Source organism: Corvus hawaiiensis, chromosome 26, assembly GCF_020740725.1.
Source record: "Corvus hawaiiensis isolate bCorHaw1 chromosome 26, bCorHaw1.pri.cur, whole genome shotgun sequence".
Taxonomy (NCBI): Eukaryota; Metazoa; Chordata; class Aves; order Passeriformes; family Corvidae; genus Corvus; species Corvus hawaiiensis.
The window spans coordinates 44,899,386-44,917,887 of record NC_063238.1 but is presented as its reverse complement, the minus strand read 5'-3'; the positions used below and the strand labels follow the sequence as shown (position 1 = coordinate 44,917,887).

Sequence of the window (18,502 nt, the reverse complement as noted above, 5' to 3'; positions counted from 1 at the left end):
TTGGGATTTTTGGGAATTGCCACTCACCCCCCGATCCCTTTGGAGAGGGAGTAGAAGGAGACGAGCTGGACGCTGGTGGCCAGCGGGGCCCCCAGCTCGGCCAGGACGCGCTTGAAGGACAGGAAGGGGCGCTCCGGGGAGAAGGCTCGTTCCTGATGCACCTGCGGGATCGGGATCGGGGGTTCGGGATTGGGGGTGGATTCATCCCAAAAAAAATTCCCCCCCAAAAATTCCCACCTCCTCTTCCCGGCGCCCACCTCGTCCGCCAGCAGCAGCAGGGGCTCCTCGGCCGCCAGGCGGACGATGCTCTCCATGTCCGGCCGGCTCAGCACGTGGCCTGCGGGACGGGGAGAGAGGGAAACTGAGGCACGGGATGGGGCGGGAATGAGCGGAGTTCATCGGGAAACGGAGGCACGGGATGGGAATAACGGGATCCCAAAGGGAAACTGAGGCACGGGATGGGAATAATGGGATCCCAAAGGGAAACTGAGACATGGGAGGAGAATAACAGGATTCCAAAGGGAAACTGAGGCACGGGATGGATTTTAGGAGCCCAAGGGGGAAACTGAGGGACGGGATGGGAATAACGGGATCCCAAAGGGAAACTGAGGCACGGGATGGGTTTCAGGATCCCCCAGGGAAACTGAGGGACGGGATGGGAATAATGGGATCCCAAAGGGAAACTGAGGCACGGGATGGGTTTCAGGATCCCCCAGGGAAACTGAGGGACGGGATGGGAATAATTGAATCCCAAAGGGAAACTGAGGCACGGGATGGGAATAATGGGATCCCAAAAGGAAACTGAGGCACGGGATGGGAATAATTGAATCCCAAAGGGAAACTGAGGCACGGGATGGGAATAATGGGATCCCAAAGGGAAACTGAGGCACGGGATGGGAATAACGGGATCCCAAAAGGAAACTGAGGCACGGGATGGGAATAATTGGATCCCAAAGGGAAACTGAGGCACGGGATGGGAATAACGGGATCCCAAAGGGAAACTGAGACATGGGAGGAGAATAACAGGATTCCAAAAGGAAACTGAGGCACGGGATGGGAATAACCTGATCCCAAAGGGAAACTGAGGCACGGGATGGGTTTCAGGATCCCAAATGGAAACTGAGGCACGGCCGGGTCGAAGCCCAGACTCACCCGTGGGGTCCCCGGGGTTGACCACCCACAGCACCCTGGGGTGGCAGCGGCTCCGCGCTTCCCGCACTTCCCGGCGCAGCGCGGCCACGTCCACGGCCCAGCCCCGGGATTCATCCAGAGGGTACGGAACGGGCACGGCCCCCGCCAGCCCCGCGGCCGCCGCGCACAGCGGGGGGCCCGGCACCGGCACCAGGACCCCCGTGGGCAGCGCCGAGCCCGGACACACCACCAGAGACAGCACGTCCTGAGTGGGAACGGGATAATGGGATAACGGGATAATGGGATAATGGGATGACGGGATAATGGGATAATGGGATAATGGTGTAATGGGATAATGGGATGGGATGGGATTTGGATGGAATTGGGGTGGGATGGGATAATGGGATGCAATGAGATGGGACGGGATGGGGATGCAATGAGTTGGGATGGGATGGGATGAGGATGGAGAAGGGATGGGATAATGGGATAATGGGATGATGGGATGGGATGGGATGGGATGGGATTTATGGGGCGGGATGGGATGGGATGGGATGGGATGGGATGGGATGGGATGGGATTTATGGGGCAGGAATGGGATGAGATGGGATGGGATGGGATGGGATGGGATTTATGGGGTGGGGATGGGATGGGATGGGATGAGATTTATGGGGTGGGGATGGGATGGGATGGGATGGGATTTATGGGGCAGGAATGGGATTTATGGGATGGGATGGGATGGGATGGGATGGGATGGGATGGGATGGGATTTATGGGGCAGGAATGGGATGGGATGGGATGGGATGGGATGGGATGGGATGGGATGGGATGGGATGGGATTTATGGGGCAGGAATGGGATGGGATGGGATGGGATGGGATGGGATGGGATGGGATGGGATGGGATGGGATTTATGGGGCGGGAATGGGATGGGATGGGATGGGATGAGATTTATGGGGCGGGAATGGGATGGGATTTATGGGGTGGGAATGGGATGGGATGGGATGGGATGGGATGGGATGGGATGGGATGGGATGGGATGGGATTTACGGGGCGGGAATGGGATGGGATGGGATTTATGGGGTGGGAATGGGATGGGATGGAATGGGATGGGATGGGATGGGATTTATGGGGCAGGAATGGGATGGGATGGGACGGGATGGGATGGGATTTACGGGGCAGGAATGGGATGGGATGGGACGGGATGGGATGGGATTTACGGGGCAGGAATGGGATGGGATGGGATGGGATGGGATGGGATGGGATGGGATTTATGGGGCGGGAATGGGATGGGATGGGATGGGATTTACGGGGCGGGAATGGGATGGGATAGGATGGAATGGGATGGGATGGGATGGGATGGGATGGGATGGGATGGGATTTACGGGGTGGGAATGGGATGGGATGGGATGGGATTTACGGGGCGGGAATGGGATGGGATGGGATGGGATTTACGGGGCGGGAATGGGATGGGATGGCCATAGAAGCGCCGCGGCGGTGGCAGCAGCGTCGCCGTCGTCCCCAAGGCCACCCCGCGGTGTCCCCGCGGCTCCCTCGCTCACCACCACGGCGGCCGCGGTGCCGGCGCAGGGGACGATGTTTGCGGGGTCGCAGGCGATGCCACGGTCGCGGTGCGCCAGGAACCGCGCCGCGCGCTCGGCCACCGCGCCCGTCACGTACTCCAGGTTGTAGGCGCCTGGGGAGGGGGCGCTGTCCATGGATTTGTCCATGGCCCGGGATCTCTCCCGTCATGGGATGTGTCCTTGGATCTGTCCCCGGATCTGGTGACTCCCCATATCCCATTTCCCATATCCCGTTCCCACCCCATATCCCGCATCCCACATCCCATATTCCCATTCCCCACATCCCATTCCCCTTATCCCACATCCCATATTCCCATTCCCCACATCCCATTCCCCATATCCCATATCCCATTCCCACCCCATTCCCCACATCCCAGTCCCCATATCCCATTCCCACTCCCCACCCCATTCTTCATATCCCATATTCCATTCCCCATATCCCATTCCCACCCTATTCCCCATTTCCCATTCCCAGTATCCCATTCTTCATATCCCATATCCCATTGCCCATATCCTGTATCCCATTCCCCATATCCCATTCCCCACCTGGGCTCCCTCCCATCAGCTCCCTCAGGATCCGTCTCGCGTGTTCCTTGGCACTTTCGGGAATGTCCTCGTGCTCCAGGAGCGCGGGATAGGCGCAGATGGCGGCCACCTGCGGTGACACCGCTGTCCCCAAGCTCCCCACATCCCATTTCCCCCCAGATCCCAAACATTCCCCCGGGATATTCCCGCGGGATATTCCCGTTACCTGCCGCAGGAACGCGGGCGCCTGGCGGCCCTCGGCGTCCTCGGGGTGGCACTGGGTGACATCGGGGACGGGCTTGGGGACACGAGAGGGGTCACCCCGCTGTCACCTCCCTGTCCCCAAATCCCAGGGATGCGTCCGGGGGGGAATTCGGGGACACAGGGACGTGAGGGGTGGGGGTGGCTTTGGGGTTACCGGGGATGGGGACCTTGTGGGGCTCTGGGTGGTCTTGGGGGACCCCTGGGACTCTGGGAATTCCGGGATTCTGTGGATCCTTGGGTGACCTTGGGTGTCCCCTGAGTGTCCCCTGGGTGTCCCCTGGGGGTCTCACCGGTGCCAGCTCCTCCTCGATGCCACCACCCCCATCCCACCGCGGTGTCACCGGAGCCGGGGGGACCCCGGTGCCCCCTGAAGTGCCAAGGGCCGCCATGGCCGGAGCGGGATCGGGATCGGGATCTTTGGGAAGTGCAGTCTGGGGGAGGGGGCCGGGTTAATGTTTGGGGTTCCGGGTTAATGTTTAGGGGTCCGGGTTAATCATTAGGGTCGTGCCGGGGTCCTGACCCCGCTCCCGCCACGTGCCACCGGTGACACGGGGACAGCGAGGTGGCCTGGGCACAGCGGGGTCCCCTGAGCCGTGCCCACCCTGCCCAGTGCCCCCCCCCCCATTCCCAGGGCATCACCCCGGCCCCAATTCCCCACCCAGTTGCCCCCAGTATCCCTTTCCCAACCCCAATTCCCTGTCCCACTTCCTACCCCATTCCCAAGTCACTTCCTGCCCCATTCCCACCCCATTCCCCTCATTATCCCTTTTCCAACCCCAATTCCCAGTCCCGGTGTCCCCCTCTGTGCCCAGGTGATCCCCCTTCCCAATTCCCATCCCTTTCCCACCCAGTATCCCTTTTCCAGCCCCAATTAATTCCCTGCCCCAGTTCCCACCCCATTCCCAGAGCAACCCCATTTCTCCCATTATCCCTTTTCCAGCCCCTTTTCCCTATCCCATTTCCCACCCCATTCCCAGGCCACCCCCGGCCCCATTTCCCCTCCAGTTCCCCCCCATTATCCCTTTCCTAACCCCAGTTCCCACCCCATTCCTGGGCCACCCCCTGCCCCATTTCCCCCCAGTTCCCACCCATTTTCCCCCACTTCCCTTTTTCCAATCCCATTTTCCTGCCCCACTTTCCACCCCATTCCCAGAGCAAACCCTGCCCCATTCCCACCCCATTTCCCCCATTATCCCCTTTCCAACCCCAATTCCCTTTCCCAGTTCCCTCCCCATTCCCTGATCACCCCCTGCCCCAATTCCCTCCCAATTCCTGCCCCATTTCCCCCATTATCCCTTTTCCAACCCCATTCCCGTCCCATTTCCCCCCATTTCCCGCCCCATTATCCCTTTTCCAACCCTATTTCCCTGCCCCACTTCCCACCCCATTCCCAGACCAACCCCTGCCCCATTCCCACCCCATTCCCACCAATTATCCCTTTTCCAACCCCAACTCCCCATCCCATTTCCCTCTCCACTCTCAGGTCACCCCCTGCCCCATTCCCTCCCCCTTTCCCCCATTATCCCCTTTCCAATCCCAATTATCCCCTTTCCAACCCCAATTCCCTGATCACCCCCTGCCCCAATTCCCTCCCAATTCCTGCCCCATTTCCCCCATTATCCCTTTTCCAACCCCATTCCCGTCCCATTTCCCCCATTATCCCTTTTCCAACCCCATTTCCCTGCCCTATTCCCTCCCCATTTCCCGCCCCATTATCCCATTCCAACCCCTCTTCCCTGTCCCAATTCCCGCTCCTGTCCCGTCCCCGTCCCTTCCCTGTCACCTCCCCCTGGCGCTTCGCCACCGCCGCCGTCACCGCCTCGGCCATGGCGGCCGCCGAGGGGACACCGGGGACGTTGGGGACAGCGGTGCCACCACCCCCTGGGCCACCCTCTGTGCCACCCCCTGTGCCACCGCCTGGGCCACTCCCACCTGTGCCACCCCTGGAATGCAGCGGCGACGACGCTCAGGCCATGGGCCGGGATCCGCTTCCCGTCCTGCGCCAGGTACCGGGAATGTCCCCTCGTGTCCCCAGCCAGGGCTCCAGGGACCGTCGGGAATGTCCCTCCAGGGCTCCAGATCCCACCCGGAATATCCCCTCGTGTCCCCCTGGGGCTCAATCCCCCTCCTCAGGGACCACCGGGAATGTCCCCCCAGGTTCTCCCGGGAATGTCCCCACCGGGAATGTCCCCCGGTGTCCTCCAGCTCTCCAGATCCCACCGGGAATGTCCCCCAGTGTCTCCCAGTCCTCAATCCCAGTCCCCGGTAACCACTGGGAATGTCCCCCCCGTGTCCCCCCCAGTCCGCACTCCCGCTCCTCAGGGACCACCGGGAACGTCCCCCCAAGTCCTCCCGGGAATGTCCCCACCGGGAATGTCCCCCGGTGTCCTCCAGCTCTCCAGATCCCACCGGGAATGTCCCCCAGTGTCTCCCAGTCCTCAATCCCAGTCCCCGGTAACCACCGGGAATGTCCCCCCGTGTCCCCCCAGATCCCACCGGGAATGTCCCACCGGGAATGTCCCCCCGTGTCCCCCCAGTCCTCAATCCCGGTCCCACCGGGACCACCGGGAATGTCCTTCCCGTGTCCCCCCAGGTCCCCCCGGGAATGTCCCCCCCTGCCCCCCCAGGTCCCAACGGGAATGTCCCACCGGGAATGTCTCCCCGTGTCCCTCCAGATCCCACCGGGAATGTCCCACCGGGAATGTCTCCCCGTGTCCCCAGTCCTCAATCCCAGTCCCCGGTAACCACCGGGAATGTCCCCCCGTGTCCCCCCAGATCCCACCGGGAATGTCCCCCCGGGAATGTCCCCCCAATCCTCAATCCCGCTCCTCAGGGACCACCGGGAATATCCCCCCAGATCCCCCCGGGAATGTCTCCCCCCCCCCGGGAATGTCCCCAGTCCTCATTCCCGGTCCCCATTCCCAGATTTTGGCCGCCTGCGCCTTTCCTGATCTTTTGGAGTCTCCCGCTCTCCCCGAGGCCGCGCGGAGCCGCGCGCGGAGCGTCCTGCGGGAAATGGACGCCGGGAACATCGGTGGGACGGATCCCAAAGGGATTTGGGGTCTTTGGGGTCACCCGGGGAGGGTCCCGTGGGTGGGGGGTGGCCCTTGGGGTGAGTTACGGGATCCATGGGGTGCCCTAAATAATCCTTGGGGTTCCTGCTTGAGTGGTCAGGGGGGTTCTCAGTTATGGGGTGCCCCCAAACAGTCCATGGGGTGCCCGTTTGAGTTATGGGGTGCCCAGCACAATCTATGGGGCTCCCGTTTGAGTTATGGGGTGCCCAGACCCACAAAGTGCCCCAGAACAATCTATGGGGTTCCTGTTTGAGTTATGGGGTGCCCAGACCCACAGAGTGCCCCAGAACAATGTATGGGGTGCCCATTTGAGTTATGGGGTGCCCAGCACAATCTATGGGGTTCCTGTTTGAGTTATGGGGTGCCCAGACCCATGGGGTGCCCCAGAACAATGTATGGGGTGCCCATTTGAGTTATGGGGTGCCCAGCACAATCTATGGGGTTCCTGTTTGAGTTATGGGGTGCCCAGACCCACAGAGTGCCCCAGAACAATGTATGGGGTGCCCATTTGAGTTATGGGGTGCCCAGACCCATGGGGTGCCCCCAAACAATCCATGGGGTTCCCATTTGAGTTTTGGGGTGTCCAGTCCCATGGGGTGCCCAGCACAACCCATGGGGTGCCCATTTGGGTTTCGGGGTGCCCAGTCCCATGGGGTGCCCCCAAACAATCCGTGGGGTGCCCATTTGAGTTTTGGGGTGCCCGTTTGGGTTAGGGGGTGTCCGGCCCTACAGGGTGCCCCAAAACAATTTATGGGGTCCCTGGTCCATGGGATTCCCGCTCCCCACCTATCCCATGGGATTTCCCCGCGATCCCGCTGGATTTGGGGCTGATCCCGTTCCCACAGGGGGCTACAACCACGAGCACCGATCCCATGGGGTCCCCGCCAGGGTGTCCCGGTTCCTGGAATTCCGGGATGGAGGCGTCCCCTGCGACCCCCGAGACATCGTCCTGTGCAGCGGCACCACCACCGTGATCCCGGTGAGACCCCAAAGCGGGAATGGGGTCTGGGACTGGGAATGGGGACCCCAAAGCAGAATGGGGTCTGGGATTGGGAATGGGGACCCCAAAGCGGGAATGGGGTCTGGGAATGGGGACCCCAAGGCGGGAATGGGGTCTGGGAATGGGGATCCCGAAGCGGGAATGGGGTCTGGGATTGGGAATGGGGACCCCAAAGCAGAATGGGGTCAGGGAACAGGAATGGGGACCTTAAACCAGGAATGGGGTCTGGGATTGGGAATGGGGACCCCAAAGCGGGAATGAGGTCTGGGATTGGGAATGGGGACCTTAAACCAGGAATGGGGTCTGGGACTGGGAATGGGGACCCCAAAGCGGGAATGGGGTCTGGGACTGGGAATGGGGACCCCAAAGTGGGAATGGGGTCTGGGATTGGGAATGGGGACCCCAAAGCGGGAATGAGGTCTGGGATTGGGAATGGGGACCCCAAAGTGGGAATGGGGTCTGGGATTGGGAATGGGGACCCCAAAGCGGGAATGGGGTCTGGGATTGGGAATGGGGACCCCAAAGCGGGAATGAGGTCTGGGATTGGGAATGGGGACCCCAAAGCGGGAATGGGGTCTGGGAATGGGAATGGGGAGCTCAAAGTGGGAATGGGGTCTGGGATTGGGAATGGGGACCCCAAAGCGGGAATGAGGTCTGGGATTGGGAAAGGAGACCTCAAACTGGGAAAGGGGACCTTAAACCGGGAATGGGGTCTGGGATTGGGAATGGGGACCTCAAACCAGGAATGGGGTCCGGGAATGGGAATGGGATTCTGAACTGGGAGTGAGGACCTCGAACTGGGAACAGGAATGGGATCTGAGACTGGAAATAAGATCCTGGAATGGAAGTGGAGACCTCAAACTGGGAATGGGGATGGGGATCTCAAATTGGGAATGGGGTCCGGGACTGGGATCCTGAAATGGAAGTGGGGACATGAAATTGGGAGTGGGGACCCCAAATTGGGAATGGGGTCTGGGAATGGGATCCCAGACTGGGAGTGGAGACCTCAAACTGGAATGTGGATCCTGAACCAGGAACGAGGACACTGAACTGGGAGTGGGGATCCCAAACTGGGAATGGGGTCTGGGAATGGGATCCCAAACTGGGAGTGGAGACCTCAAACCGGGAATGTGGATCCTGAACCAGGAATGAGGACACCGAACTGGGAGTGGGGATCCCAAACTGGGAAGGGGAACCCAGGGATGTGGATCCTGAACTGGGAGCAGGGATCCTGAACTGGGAGCAGGGATCCTGAACTGGGAGTGGGGATCCCAAACTGGGAAGGGGAACCCTGAACTGGGAACAGGGATATCAAACCAGGAATGGGGATCCTGAACTGGTAATGCAGACTCTGAACTGGGAGTGGAGACCCCAAATTGGGACAGGGGACCCCAAACCGGGAGCGGAGACCCCAAACTGGGAATGGGGACCCCAAATTGGGACTGGAGAGCCCAAACCAGTAATGGGGACCCCAAACTGGGAATGGAGACCCCAGCCCAGATCCCGCTGCTCCCGTTCCCAGTTCGTGCTGTCTCTGGTGGTGTGTCCGGGCTCGGCGCTGCCCACGGGGGTCCTGGTGCCGGTGCCGGGCCCCCCGCTGTGCGCGGCGGCCGCGGGGCTGGCGGGGGCCGTGCCCGTTCCGTACCCTCTGGATGAATCCCGGGGCTGGGCCGTGGACGTGGCCGCGCTGCGCCGGGAAGTGCGGGAAGCGCGGAGCCGCTGCCACCCCAGGGTGCTGTGGGTGGTCAACCCCGGGGACCCCACGGGTGAGTCTGGGCTTCGACCCGGCCGTGCCTCAGTTTCCATTTGGGATCCTGAAACCCATCCCGTGCCTCAGTTTCCCTTTGGGATCAGGTTATTCCCATCCCGTGCCTCAGTTTCCTTTTGGAATCCTGTTATTCTCCTCCCATGTCTCAGTTTCCCTTTGGGATCCCGTTATTCCCATCCCGTGCCTCAGTTTCCCTTTGGGATCCAATTATTCCCATCCCGTGCCTCAGTTTCCCTTTGGGATCCCATTATTCCCATCCCGTGCCTCAGTTTCCCTTTGGGATCTTGAAACCCATCCCGTGCCTCAGTTTCCTTTTGGGATCCCATTATTCCCATCCCGTCCCTCAGTTTCCCTGGGGGATCCTGAAACCCATCCCGTGCCTCAGTTTCCCTTTGGGATCCCGTTATTCCCATCCCGTCCCTCAGTTTCCCCCTTGGGCTCCTAAAATCCATCCCGTGCCTCAGTTTCCCTTTGGAATCCTGTTATTCCCATCCCGTGCCTCAGTTTCCCTTTGGGATCCTGAAACCCATCCCGTGCCTCAGTTTCCCTCTTTGGGATCCCGTTATTCCCATCCCGTGCCTCAGTTTCCCTTTTTGGGCTCCTAAAATCCATCCCGTGCCTCAGTTTCCTTTTGGAATCCTGTTATTCTCCTCCCATGTCTCAGTTTCCCTTTGGGATCCCGTTATTCCCATCCCGTGCCTCAGTTTCCCTTTGGGATCCTGAAACCCATCCCGTGCCTCAGTTTCCCTTTGGGATCCAATTATTCCCATCCCGTGCCTCAGTTTCCATTTGGGATCCCATTATTCCCATCCCGTCCCTCAGTTTCCCAATGAACTCCAGTCACTCCCCCCCATCCCGTGCCTCAGTTTCCCCCTTGGGCTCCTAAAATCCATCCCGTGCCTCAGTTTCCTTTTGGAATCCTGTTATTCCCATCTCGTGCCTCAGTTTCCCTTTGGGATCCAATTATTCCCATTCCGTGCCTCAGTTTCCCTGGGGGATCCTGAAACCCATCCCGTGCCTCAGTTTCCCTCTTTGGGATCCCGTTATTCCCATCCCGTCCCTCAGTTTCCCTTTTTGGGCTCCTAAAATCCATCCCATGCCTCAGTTTCCCTTTGGAATCCTGTTATTCTCCTCCCATGTCTCAGTTTCCCTTTGGGATCCCGTTATTCCCATCCCGTGCCTCCGTTTCCCGATGAACTCCGCTCATTCCCGCCCCATCCCGTGCCTCCGTTTCCCTTTGGGATCCCGTTATTCCCATCCCGTGCCTCCGTTTCCCGATGAACTCCGCTCATTCCCGCCCCATCCCGTGCCTCAGTTTCCCTCTCTCCCCGTCCCGCAGGCCACGTGCTGAGCCGGCCGGACATGGAGAGCATCGTCCGCCTGGCGGCCGAGGAGCCCCTGCTGCTGCTGGCGGACGAGGTGGGCGCCGGGAAGAGGAGGTGGGAATTTTTGGGGGGGAATTTTTTTTGGGATGAATCCACCCCCAATCCCGAACCCCCGATCCCGATCCCGATCCCGATCCCGATCCCGATCCCGCAGGTGCATCAGGAACGAGCCTTCTCCCCGGAGCGCCCCTTCCTGTCCTTCAAGCGCGTCCTGGCCGAGCTGGGGGCCCCGCTGGCCACCAGCGTCCAGCTCGTCTCCTTCTACTCCCTCTCCAAAAGCGCCGCCGGAGAGTGAGTGTCGGGAATACCGGGAATGCCGGGAATACCGGGAATACCGGGTGGGGTGGAAGGTGGTGAGAGGACGGTGTCGGTGTCCCAGGAGCGGATTCCGGGCGGGATTCCTGGAGCTGGTGAATGTGGATGAGGGGGTCCGGCAGCCGTTCCAGCTGGCCCAGTCCATTCCCCGGCCCTGCGTGCCGGGCAGGATCCTGCTGGATCTCCTGATGGAGCTGCCGGAGGAGGGGGATCCCGTCCGGCGGGCGCTGGAGGAGGTGGGAGATGCTGCTGAGCGTGTTCCGCCCCTTCCCATTTTATCTCATTCCCATTCCATTCCATCCCATCCCATCCCATCCCAACCCAACCCATATCCCCTTCCTAATCCTCATCCCATTCCCCATTCCCATTCCACCCCATCACCATCCTGATCTCATCCCGTTCTTTTCCCAACCCCAACCCCATCCCGTTCCCATCCCATCTGATCCCATCCTCATTTTACCCTCATCCCAATCTGTATCGCCTTCCTAATCCCCTCTCCATCCCGTCCCGTCCCATCCCATCCCATCCCGTCCCATCCCATCCCATCCCATCCCATCCCATCCCATCCCATCCCATCCCATCCCATCCCATCCCATCCCATCCCATCCCATCCCATCCCATATCCATCCCATCCCATCCCATCCCATCCCATCCCATCCCATCCCATATCCATCCCATCCCATCCCATCCCATCCCATCCCATGATCCCATGATCCCATGGTCCCTTCCCAATCCCGGCTGTCGCTCCCGCCCAGCACCGCCGGGATCTGTGCCGGGATTTGGCCGCCAACGCCCGGCGGCTGCAGGAGGAGCTGGGCCGGGCCCCCGGGATCCGGTGCCAGCCCCTGGCCGGGGGTCCCCGCGCCTTCCCCCGCATCCGGATCCCGCCCCGCGCCCGGAGCCAGGCCCGGGTGAGCCCCGGGAGGGGACAGGGACACCCCGGGGGGACGGGAGAGGGGCTGGGAATGGGGGCCAGCGGGAACGGGGACACGGCCCTGCGGCGTGGGGAGTGCTGGGGACACGGGGACTGCTGGGGACAGGAGCCACGCCAGGGTGAGGGGACACCGTGGGACTGTGGGGATCCCTCTGGGATGGGACACCCTGGGGACATGGGACACCCTGGGGACAAGGGACACCCTGGGGATATGGGACACCCTGGGGACATGGGACACTCTGGGGACAAGGGGGACACTCAGGGGACACGGGGATCTCCAGGCCACTGGACACTGAGGATGTCCAGGACACCCTGGGGACAAGGGACACCCTGGGGACACTGAGGATGTCCAGGACACCCTGGGGACACTGGGGTGCCCAGGACACCCTGGGGACAAGGGACACCCTGGGGACAAGGGGGACACTCAGGGGACACTGGGGTCTCCAGGCCACTGGACACTGAGGATGCCCAGGACACCCTGGGGACACTGGGATCTCCAGGCCACTGGACATCATGGATGCCCAGGACACCCTGGGGACAAGGGACACCCTGGGGACACTGAGGATGCCCAGGACACCCTGGGGACAAGGGACATCCTGGGGACATGGGGGTGCCCAGGACACCCTGGGGACAAGGGACACCCTGGGGACACGGGGGTGCCCAGGACACCCTGGGGACAAGGGACACCCCGGTGTCCCCCCGCTGTCGCAGCCGCTCCGTCCCCTCCGCAGGCGCTGGGCCTGGAGCCCGACGTCTTCTTCTGCCGGCGGCTGCAGGAGGCCACGGGGCTGGTGGTGGCCCCGGGGAGCCACTTCGGGATGGGGGGGGACAGCGGCCACCTGGGGTACGGGGGGGACACGGGGGGGACACTGCGGGGGGTGTTGGGGGTGGGGAATTGGGATTTTGGGATGCTGGGAGTTGGGATTTTGGGACGTCGGGTGTTGGGTGTTGTGGGATTTGGGGTGGTGGGACGTTGGGATGTTGGGACATTGGGATTTTGGGTGTTGGATGTCGGAGTTGGGTGTTGGGATTTGGGGGTTTTGGGATGTTGGATGTTGGGATGTTGGGATGTTGGGATGTTGGAGTTGGGTGTTGGATGTGGGATTTTGGGATGTTGGATGTGGGATTTTGGGGTGTTGGGATGTTGGGTGTTGGATTTTGAGCTTTGAATGTTGGGTGTCGGTCATGGGGATTTTGGGATGTTGGGATATTGGGCTTTGGGGTGCTGGGATTTTTGGCATGTTGGGATTTTGGGACATTGGGATTTTGGGATGTTGGATACTAGGCTTGTTGGACGGGATGTTGGGATTTTGAGATGGTGGATTTTGATGATGGGTGTTGGGATTTGGGATTTTGGGATATTGGGATGTTGGGACTTTGGGGTTTTGACATGTTGGTTATTGGGATTTTGGGATGTTGGGATGTTGGATATTGGGATGTTGGTTGTTGGGATGTTTGGATGTTGGGATTTTGGGGTTTTGAGATGTTGGGTATTGGGATTTTGGGATGTTGGCATGTTGGATATTGGGATGTTAGGTGTTGGGATTTTGGAATGTTGGAGTTGGGTATTGGATATTGGGATTGTTGGATGTTGGCATTTTGGAATGTTGGGATGTTGGAATGTTGGGATGTTGGGATTTTGGGATGTTGGATACTAGGCTTGTTGGACGGGATGTTGGGATTTTGGGATGGTGGATTTTGATGATGGGTGTTGGGATTTGGGATTTTGGGATATTGGGATGTTGGGACTTTGGGGTTTTGACATGTTGGTTATTGGGATTTTGGGATGTTGGGATGTTGGATATTGGGATGTTGGTTGTTGGGATGTTTGGATGTTGGGATTTTGGGGTTTTGAGATGTTGGGTATTGGGATTTTGGGATGTTGGCATGTTGGATATTGGGATGTTAGGTGTTGGGATTTTGGAATGTTGGAGTTGGGTATTGGATATTGGGATTGTTGGATGTTGGCATTTTGGAATGTTGGGATGTTGGAATGTTGGGATGTTGGGATTTTGGGATGTTGGGATGTCTGGGTGTTGGGATTTTGGCACATTGGGATGTTGGGGTTTGGGATTTTGGCATGTTGGGGTTTGGGGTGTTGGGATGTTGGGGTTTTGGATGTCGGATATTGGGTGTTGGGATATTGGGATTTTGGAATGTGTGAGTTGGGTGTTGGATATCAGGATTGTGGGGTTTTGGGATGTTGGGTGTTGGATGTTGGAGTAGGGCGTTGGAATTTTGGGATGTTGGAGTTGGATGTTGGGATTTGGGTGTTTGATGCTGGGATTTTGGGATGCTGGGAGTTGGGATTTTGGATGTTGGATATGGGGATGTTGGGTGTTGGGATATTGGGATTTGGAGCTGGGATTTTGGGATGCTGAGAGTTGGGATTTTGGGATGTTGGGTGTTGGATTGTGTTGATTATTGGGATGTTGGGATGTTGGGGCGTTGGGATTTTGGGGTGTTGGATGTTGGGATTGTCGGATGTTGGCATTTTGGGATGTTGGGATGCTGGATTTTGGGATGTTGGGATTTTGGGGTGTTGGATTTTGGGATGTTGGGGTGTTGGATGTTGGGGTATCAGGATTTGGGATTGGGGATATCGGACGTTGGATGTTGGGATTTCAGGATGTTGAATGTTGAGCGTTGGATGTAGAATTTGGGAATGTTGGGATTTAGGGATGTTGGATACTGGGATTGTTGGACTTTGGGATGTTGGGATGGTGGATTTTGGGATGTTGGGTTGTTTGATTCAGGGATGTTGGGATATTGGGATTTTGGAATGTTGGATACTGGGATTGTTGGATATTGGGATTTTGGGATGTTGAAGTTGGATGCTGGATGTTGGGATTTTGGGATGTTGGGATATTGAGATTTGGGATGTTGGGATTTTGGGATGTTCGGCATTGGAATTTTGGGTGGTTGGGATGATGGTTTTGGGGATTTGGGGAGGTTGGATTTTGAGATCTTGGGATGTTGGGGTTTTGGGGTGTTGGATGCTGGGATTTGGGGATTTTGGGATGTTGAAGTTGGGTGCTGGGCATTGGGATTTTGGGATGCTGGGCGTTGGGACTCTGGGATTTTGGATACTGGGATAACTGGACGTTGGGATGTTGGGAGTTGAGATGTTGGAATGCTGGGATGTTGGGATTGTCGGGATGTTGGATACTGGGATTGTTGCATGTTGGGATTTTGGCACATTGGGATGCTGGATATTGGGATTTTGGGAAGTTGGATGTGGGATTTTGGGATGTTGGATACTGGGATTGTTGGACGTTGGGATATTGGGATTTTGGAACGTTGGGATTGTTGGACGTTGGGATTTGGAGGTGCTGAGATGTAGGGATTTGGGAATGTTGGGATTTTGGGGTGTCAGGACTGGTGGATTTTGGGATGTTGGGATTCTGGGTGTTGGGTCTTGGATTTTGGGATGTTGGGAGTTGAGATGTTGGAATGCTGGGATGTTGGATACTGGGATTGTTGAATTTTGGGATTTTGGCACGTTGGGATGTTGGATATTGGGATTTTGGGATGTTGAAGTTGGATGTGGAATGTTGGGATGTTGGGTTTTGGGATTGTTGGACGTTGGGATTTGGGGATTTTGGGATGTTGGGTGTTGGACGTTGGGGTTTGGAGGTGCTGAGATGTAGGGATTTGGGAATGTTGGGATTTTGGAATGTTGGGACTGGTGGATTTTGGGATGTTGGGATTTTGGGTGTTGGGTCTTGGATTTTGGGATGTTGGGAGTTGAGATGTTGGGATTTGGAGGTGCTGGGATGGTGGGATTTGGGAATGTTGGGATTTTGGGGCGTTGGGATTTTGGGGTGTTGGATGTTGGGACTGGGGGATTTTGGGATGTTGGGATTCTGGGTGTTGGATCTGGGATTTCGGGATTTGGGAGTTGAGATGTTGGAATGCTGGGATGTTGGGATTGTCGGGATGTTGGATACTGGGATTGTTGGATGTTGGGATTTTGGCACGTTGGGATGTTGGATATTGGGATTTTGGGATGTTGAAGTTGGATGTGGAGTTTTGGGATGTTGGGTTTTGGGATTGTTGGACGTTGGGATATTGGGATTTGGGAATGTTGGGATTGTTGGGTGTTGGATGTTGAGATTTGGAGGTACTGTGATGGTGGGATTTGGGAATGTTGGGATTTTGGGATGTTGGGACTGGTGGATTTTGGGATGTTGGGTCTTGGATTTTGGGAGTTGAGATGTTGGAATGCTGGGATGTTGGGATTGTCGGGATGTTGGATACTGGGATTGTTGGATGTTGGGATTTTGGCACGTTGGGATGCTGGATATTGGGATTTTGGGATGTTGGATACTGGGATTGTTGGATGTCGGGATTTTGGCACGTTGGGATGCTGGATATTGGGATTTTGGGATTTTGGGAAGTTGGATGTGGGATTTTGGGATGTTGGATACTGGGATTGTTGGACGTTGGGATATTGGGATTTTGGAACGTTGGGATTGTTGGACGTTGGGATTTGGAGGTGCTGAGATGTAGGGATTTGGGAATGTTGGGATTTTGGGGTGTCAGGACTGGTGGATTTTGGGATGTTGGGATTCTGGGTGTTGGGTCTTGGATTTTGGGATGTTGGGAGTTGAGATGTTGGAATGCTGGGATGTTGGATACTGGGATTGTTGAATTTTGGGATTTTGGCACGTTGGGATGTTGGATATTGGGATTTTGGGATGTTGAAGTTGGATGTGGAATGTTGGGATGTTGGGTTTTGGGATTGTTGGACGTTGGGATTTGGGGATTTTGGGATGTTGGGTGTTGGACGTTGGGGTTTGGAGGTGCTGAGATGTAGGGATTTGGGAATGTTGGGATTTTGGGGTGTTGGGACTGGTGGATTTTGGGATGTTGGGATTTTGGGTGTTGGGTCTTGGATTTTGGGATGTTGGGAGTTGAGATGTTGGGATTTGGAGGTGCTGGGATGGTGGGATTTGGGAATGTTGGGATTTTGGGGCATTGGGATTTTGGGGTGTTGGATTTTGGGACTGGGGGATTTTGGGATGTTGGGATTCTGGGTGTTGGATCTGGGATTTCGGGATTTGGGAGTTGAGATGTTGGAATGCTGGGATGTTGGGATTGTCAGGATGTTGGATACTGGGATTGTTGGATGTTGGGATTTTGGCACGTTGGGATGTTGGATATTGGGATTTTGGGATGTTGAAGTTGGATGTGGAGTTTTGGGATGTTGGGTTTTGGGATTGTTGGACGTTGGGATATTAGGATTTTGGAATGTTGGGATTGTTGGGTGTTGGGATTTGGAGGTGTTGGGATGTTGGGATTTGGGAATGTTGGGATTTCGGGGCATTGGGATTTTGGGGCATTGGGATTTTGGGGTGTTGGATTTTGGGACTGGGCGATTTTGGGATGTTGGGATTCTGGGTGTTGGATCTGGGATTTCGGGATTTGGGAGTTGAGATGTTGGAATGCTGGGATGTTGGGATTGTCAGGATGTTGGATACTGGGATTGTTGGATGTTGGGATTTTGGCACGTTGGGATGTTGGATATTGGGATTTTGGGATGTGGGAATGCTGGGATTTTGGGACACCGGGATTTTGGGATGCCGGGATTTCGGGACGCTGGGATTCCGGGATGTCCCCGGAAGGTGCCAGCCCCCTGCCGCTGTCCCCAGGCTGTCCCTGCTGCTGCCGGCGCCGGCGCTGGAGCGGGCGCTGCTGCTCCTCCGCCGCTTCCACGCCCAATTCCTGCGGGAATTCTCCTGACGGAGCCACCCGGGAACAGCAATTCCAGCCGGGATCGGGGCCGGGATTCACCGCGGGTGAATTCGGCAATCTGGGATTGGAGTTTTGGGGCTCTGGAAGCGAATTTGGGAATCTGGGATTGGATTTTGAGGATCTGGGATTGGATTTGGGGAATTTGGAATTGGGATTTGAGAATCTGGAAGCGAATTTGGGAACGTGAGATTGGATTTTGGGAATGTGGGATTGGATTTTTAGAGCTCTGGAAGTGAATTTGGGAATGGATTTTGGGAATCTGGGATTGGATTTTCGGGGTTTGGAAGTGAATTTGGGAATGTGGGATTGGAGTTTTGAGGATCTGGGATTGGGATTTGGGAATCTGGGATTGAATTTGGGAGACTTGGATTGGATATGGAAACCTGGGATTGGATTTTGGGAATCTGGAAGCGAATTTGGGAATCAGAGATTGGATTTTTGGGGAATTAGGGAGTGAATTTGGGAATCTGGGATTGGGATTTGGGAATCTGGGGTAAAATCCCCTTTTCATGGACTAAATCCCTTTTCCAGGGATAAAATCCAAGGATAAATCCCCTCTCCAGGACCAAAGTCCCTTTTTCTGGGAATAAAACTCCTTTTCCAAGGATGAAGTCACTTTTCCTGGGATAAAATCCAGGGGGATTTTCCCATCCTCACCCCCGGCCTGGCACCAGGAATTCCCAAGGGTTGGAGCTGGAATTCCCAAAGAAGGAGCCGGAATTCTGGGAATTTTCTGGGATAAGGGGAGAGACTTTGTCACCCCCATGACA

At 57.2% G+C, this 18,502-nt stretch overlaps 2 protein-coding genes across 6 annotated transcripts in view; one reads left to right on the top strand and one right to left on the bottom strand.

The window, feature by feature from the left end:
- LOC125316945 (alanine aminotransferase 1-like) overlaps window positions 1–5,539 on the bottom strand; it is an 8,582-nt gene extending 3,043 nt beyond the window's left edge. For 3 of the 5 annotated variants that reach the window (XM_048286376.1, XM_048286377.1, XM_048286380.1), the window contains exons 1-8: window positions 5,283–5,418; window positions 3,790–3,930; window positions 3,462–3,533; window positions 3,257–3,365; window positions 2,690–2,823; window positions 1,153–1,396; window positions 258–337; window positions 28–161 (exon numbers count right to left, since the gene is read on the bottom strand). In XM_048286376.1, the coding sequence (XP_048142333.1) occupies window positions 28–161; window positions 258–337; window positions 1,153–1,396; window positions 2,690–2,823; window positions 3,257–3,365; window positions 3,462–3,533; window positions 3,790–3,930; window positions 5,283–5,327 (959 nt within the window). In that variant the 5' untranslated portion in view covers window positions 5,328–5,418. The other 2 variants (XM_048286379.1, XM_048286378.1) reach the window with 2 other exon arrangements.
- On the top strand, window positions 5,326–18,339 carry LOC125338436 (alanine aminotransferase 1-like). Its single transcript, XM_048329219.1, has 10 exons — window positions 5,326–5,505; window positions 6,425–6,533; window positions 7,419–7,552; window positions 9,230–9,339; window positions 10,681–10,780; window positions 10,881–11,017; window positions 11,106–11,277; window positions 11,797–11,952; window positions 12,687–12,819; window positions 17,630–18,339. Exons 1-10 carry the CDS (start codon window positions 5,326–5,328, stop codon window positions 17,917–17,919), a joined length of 1,521 nt encoding a protein of 506 aa, XP_048185176.1. The 3' UTR covers window positions 17,920–18,339.
- The last annotated feature ends 163 nt before the right edge of the window (window positions 18,340–18,502 follow it).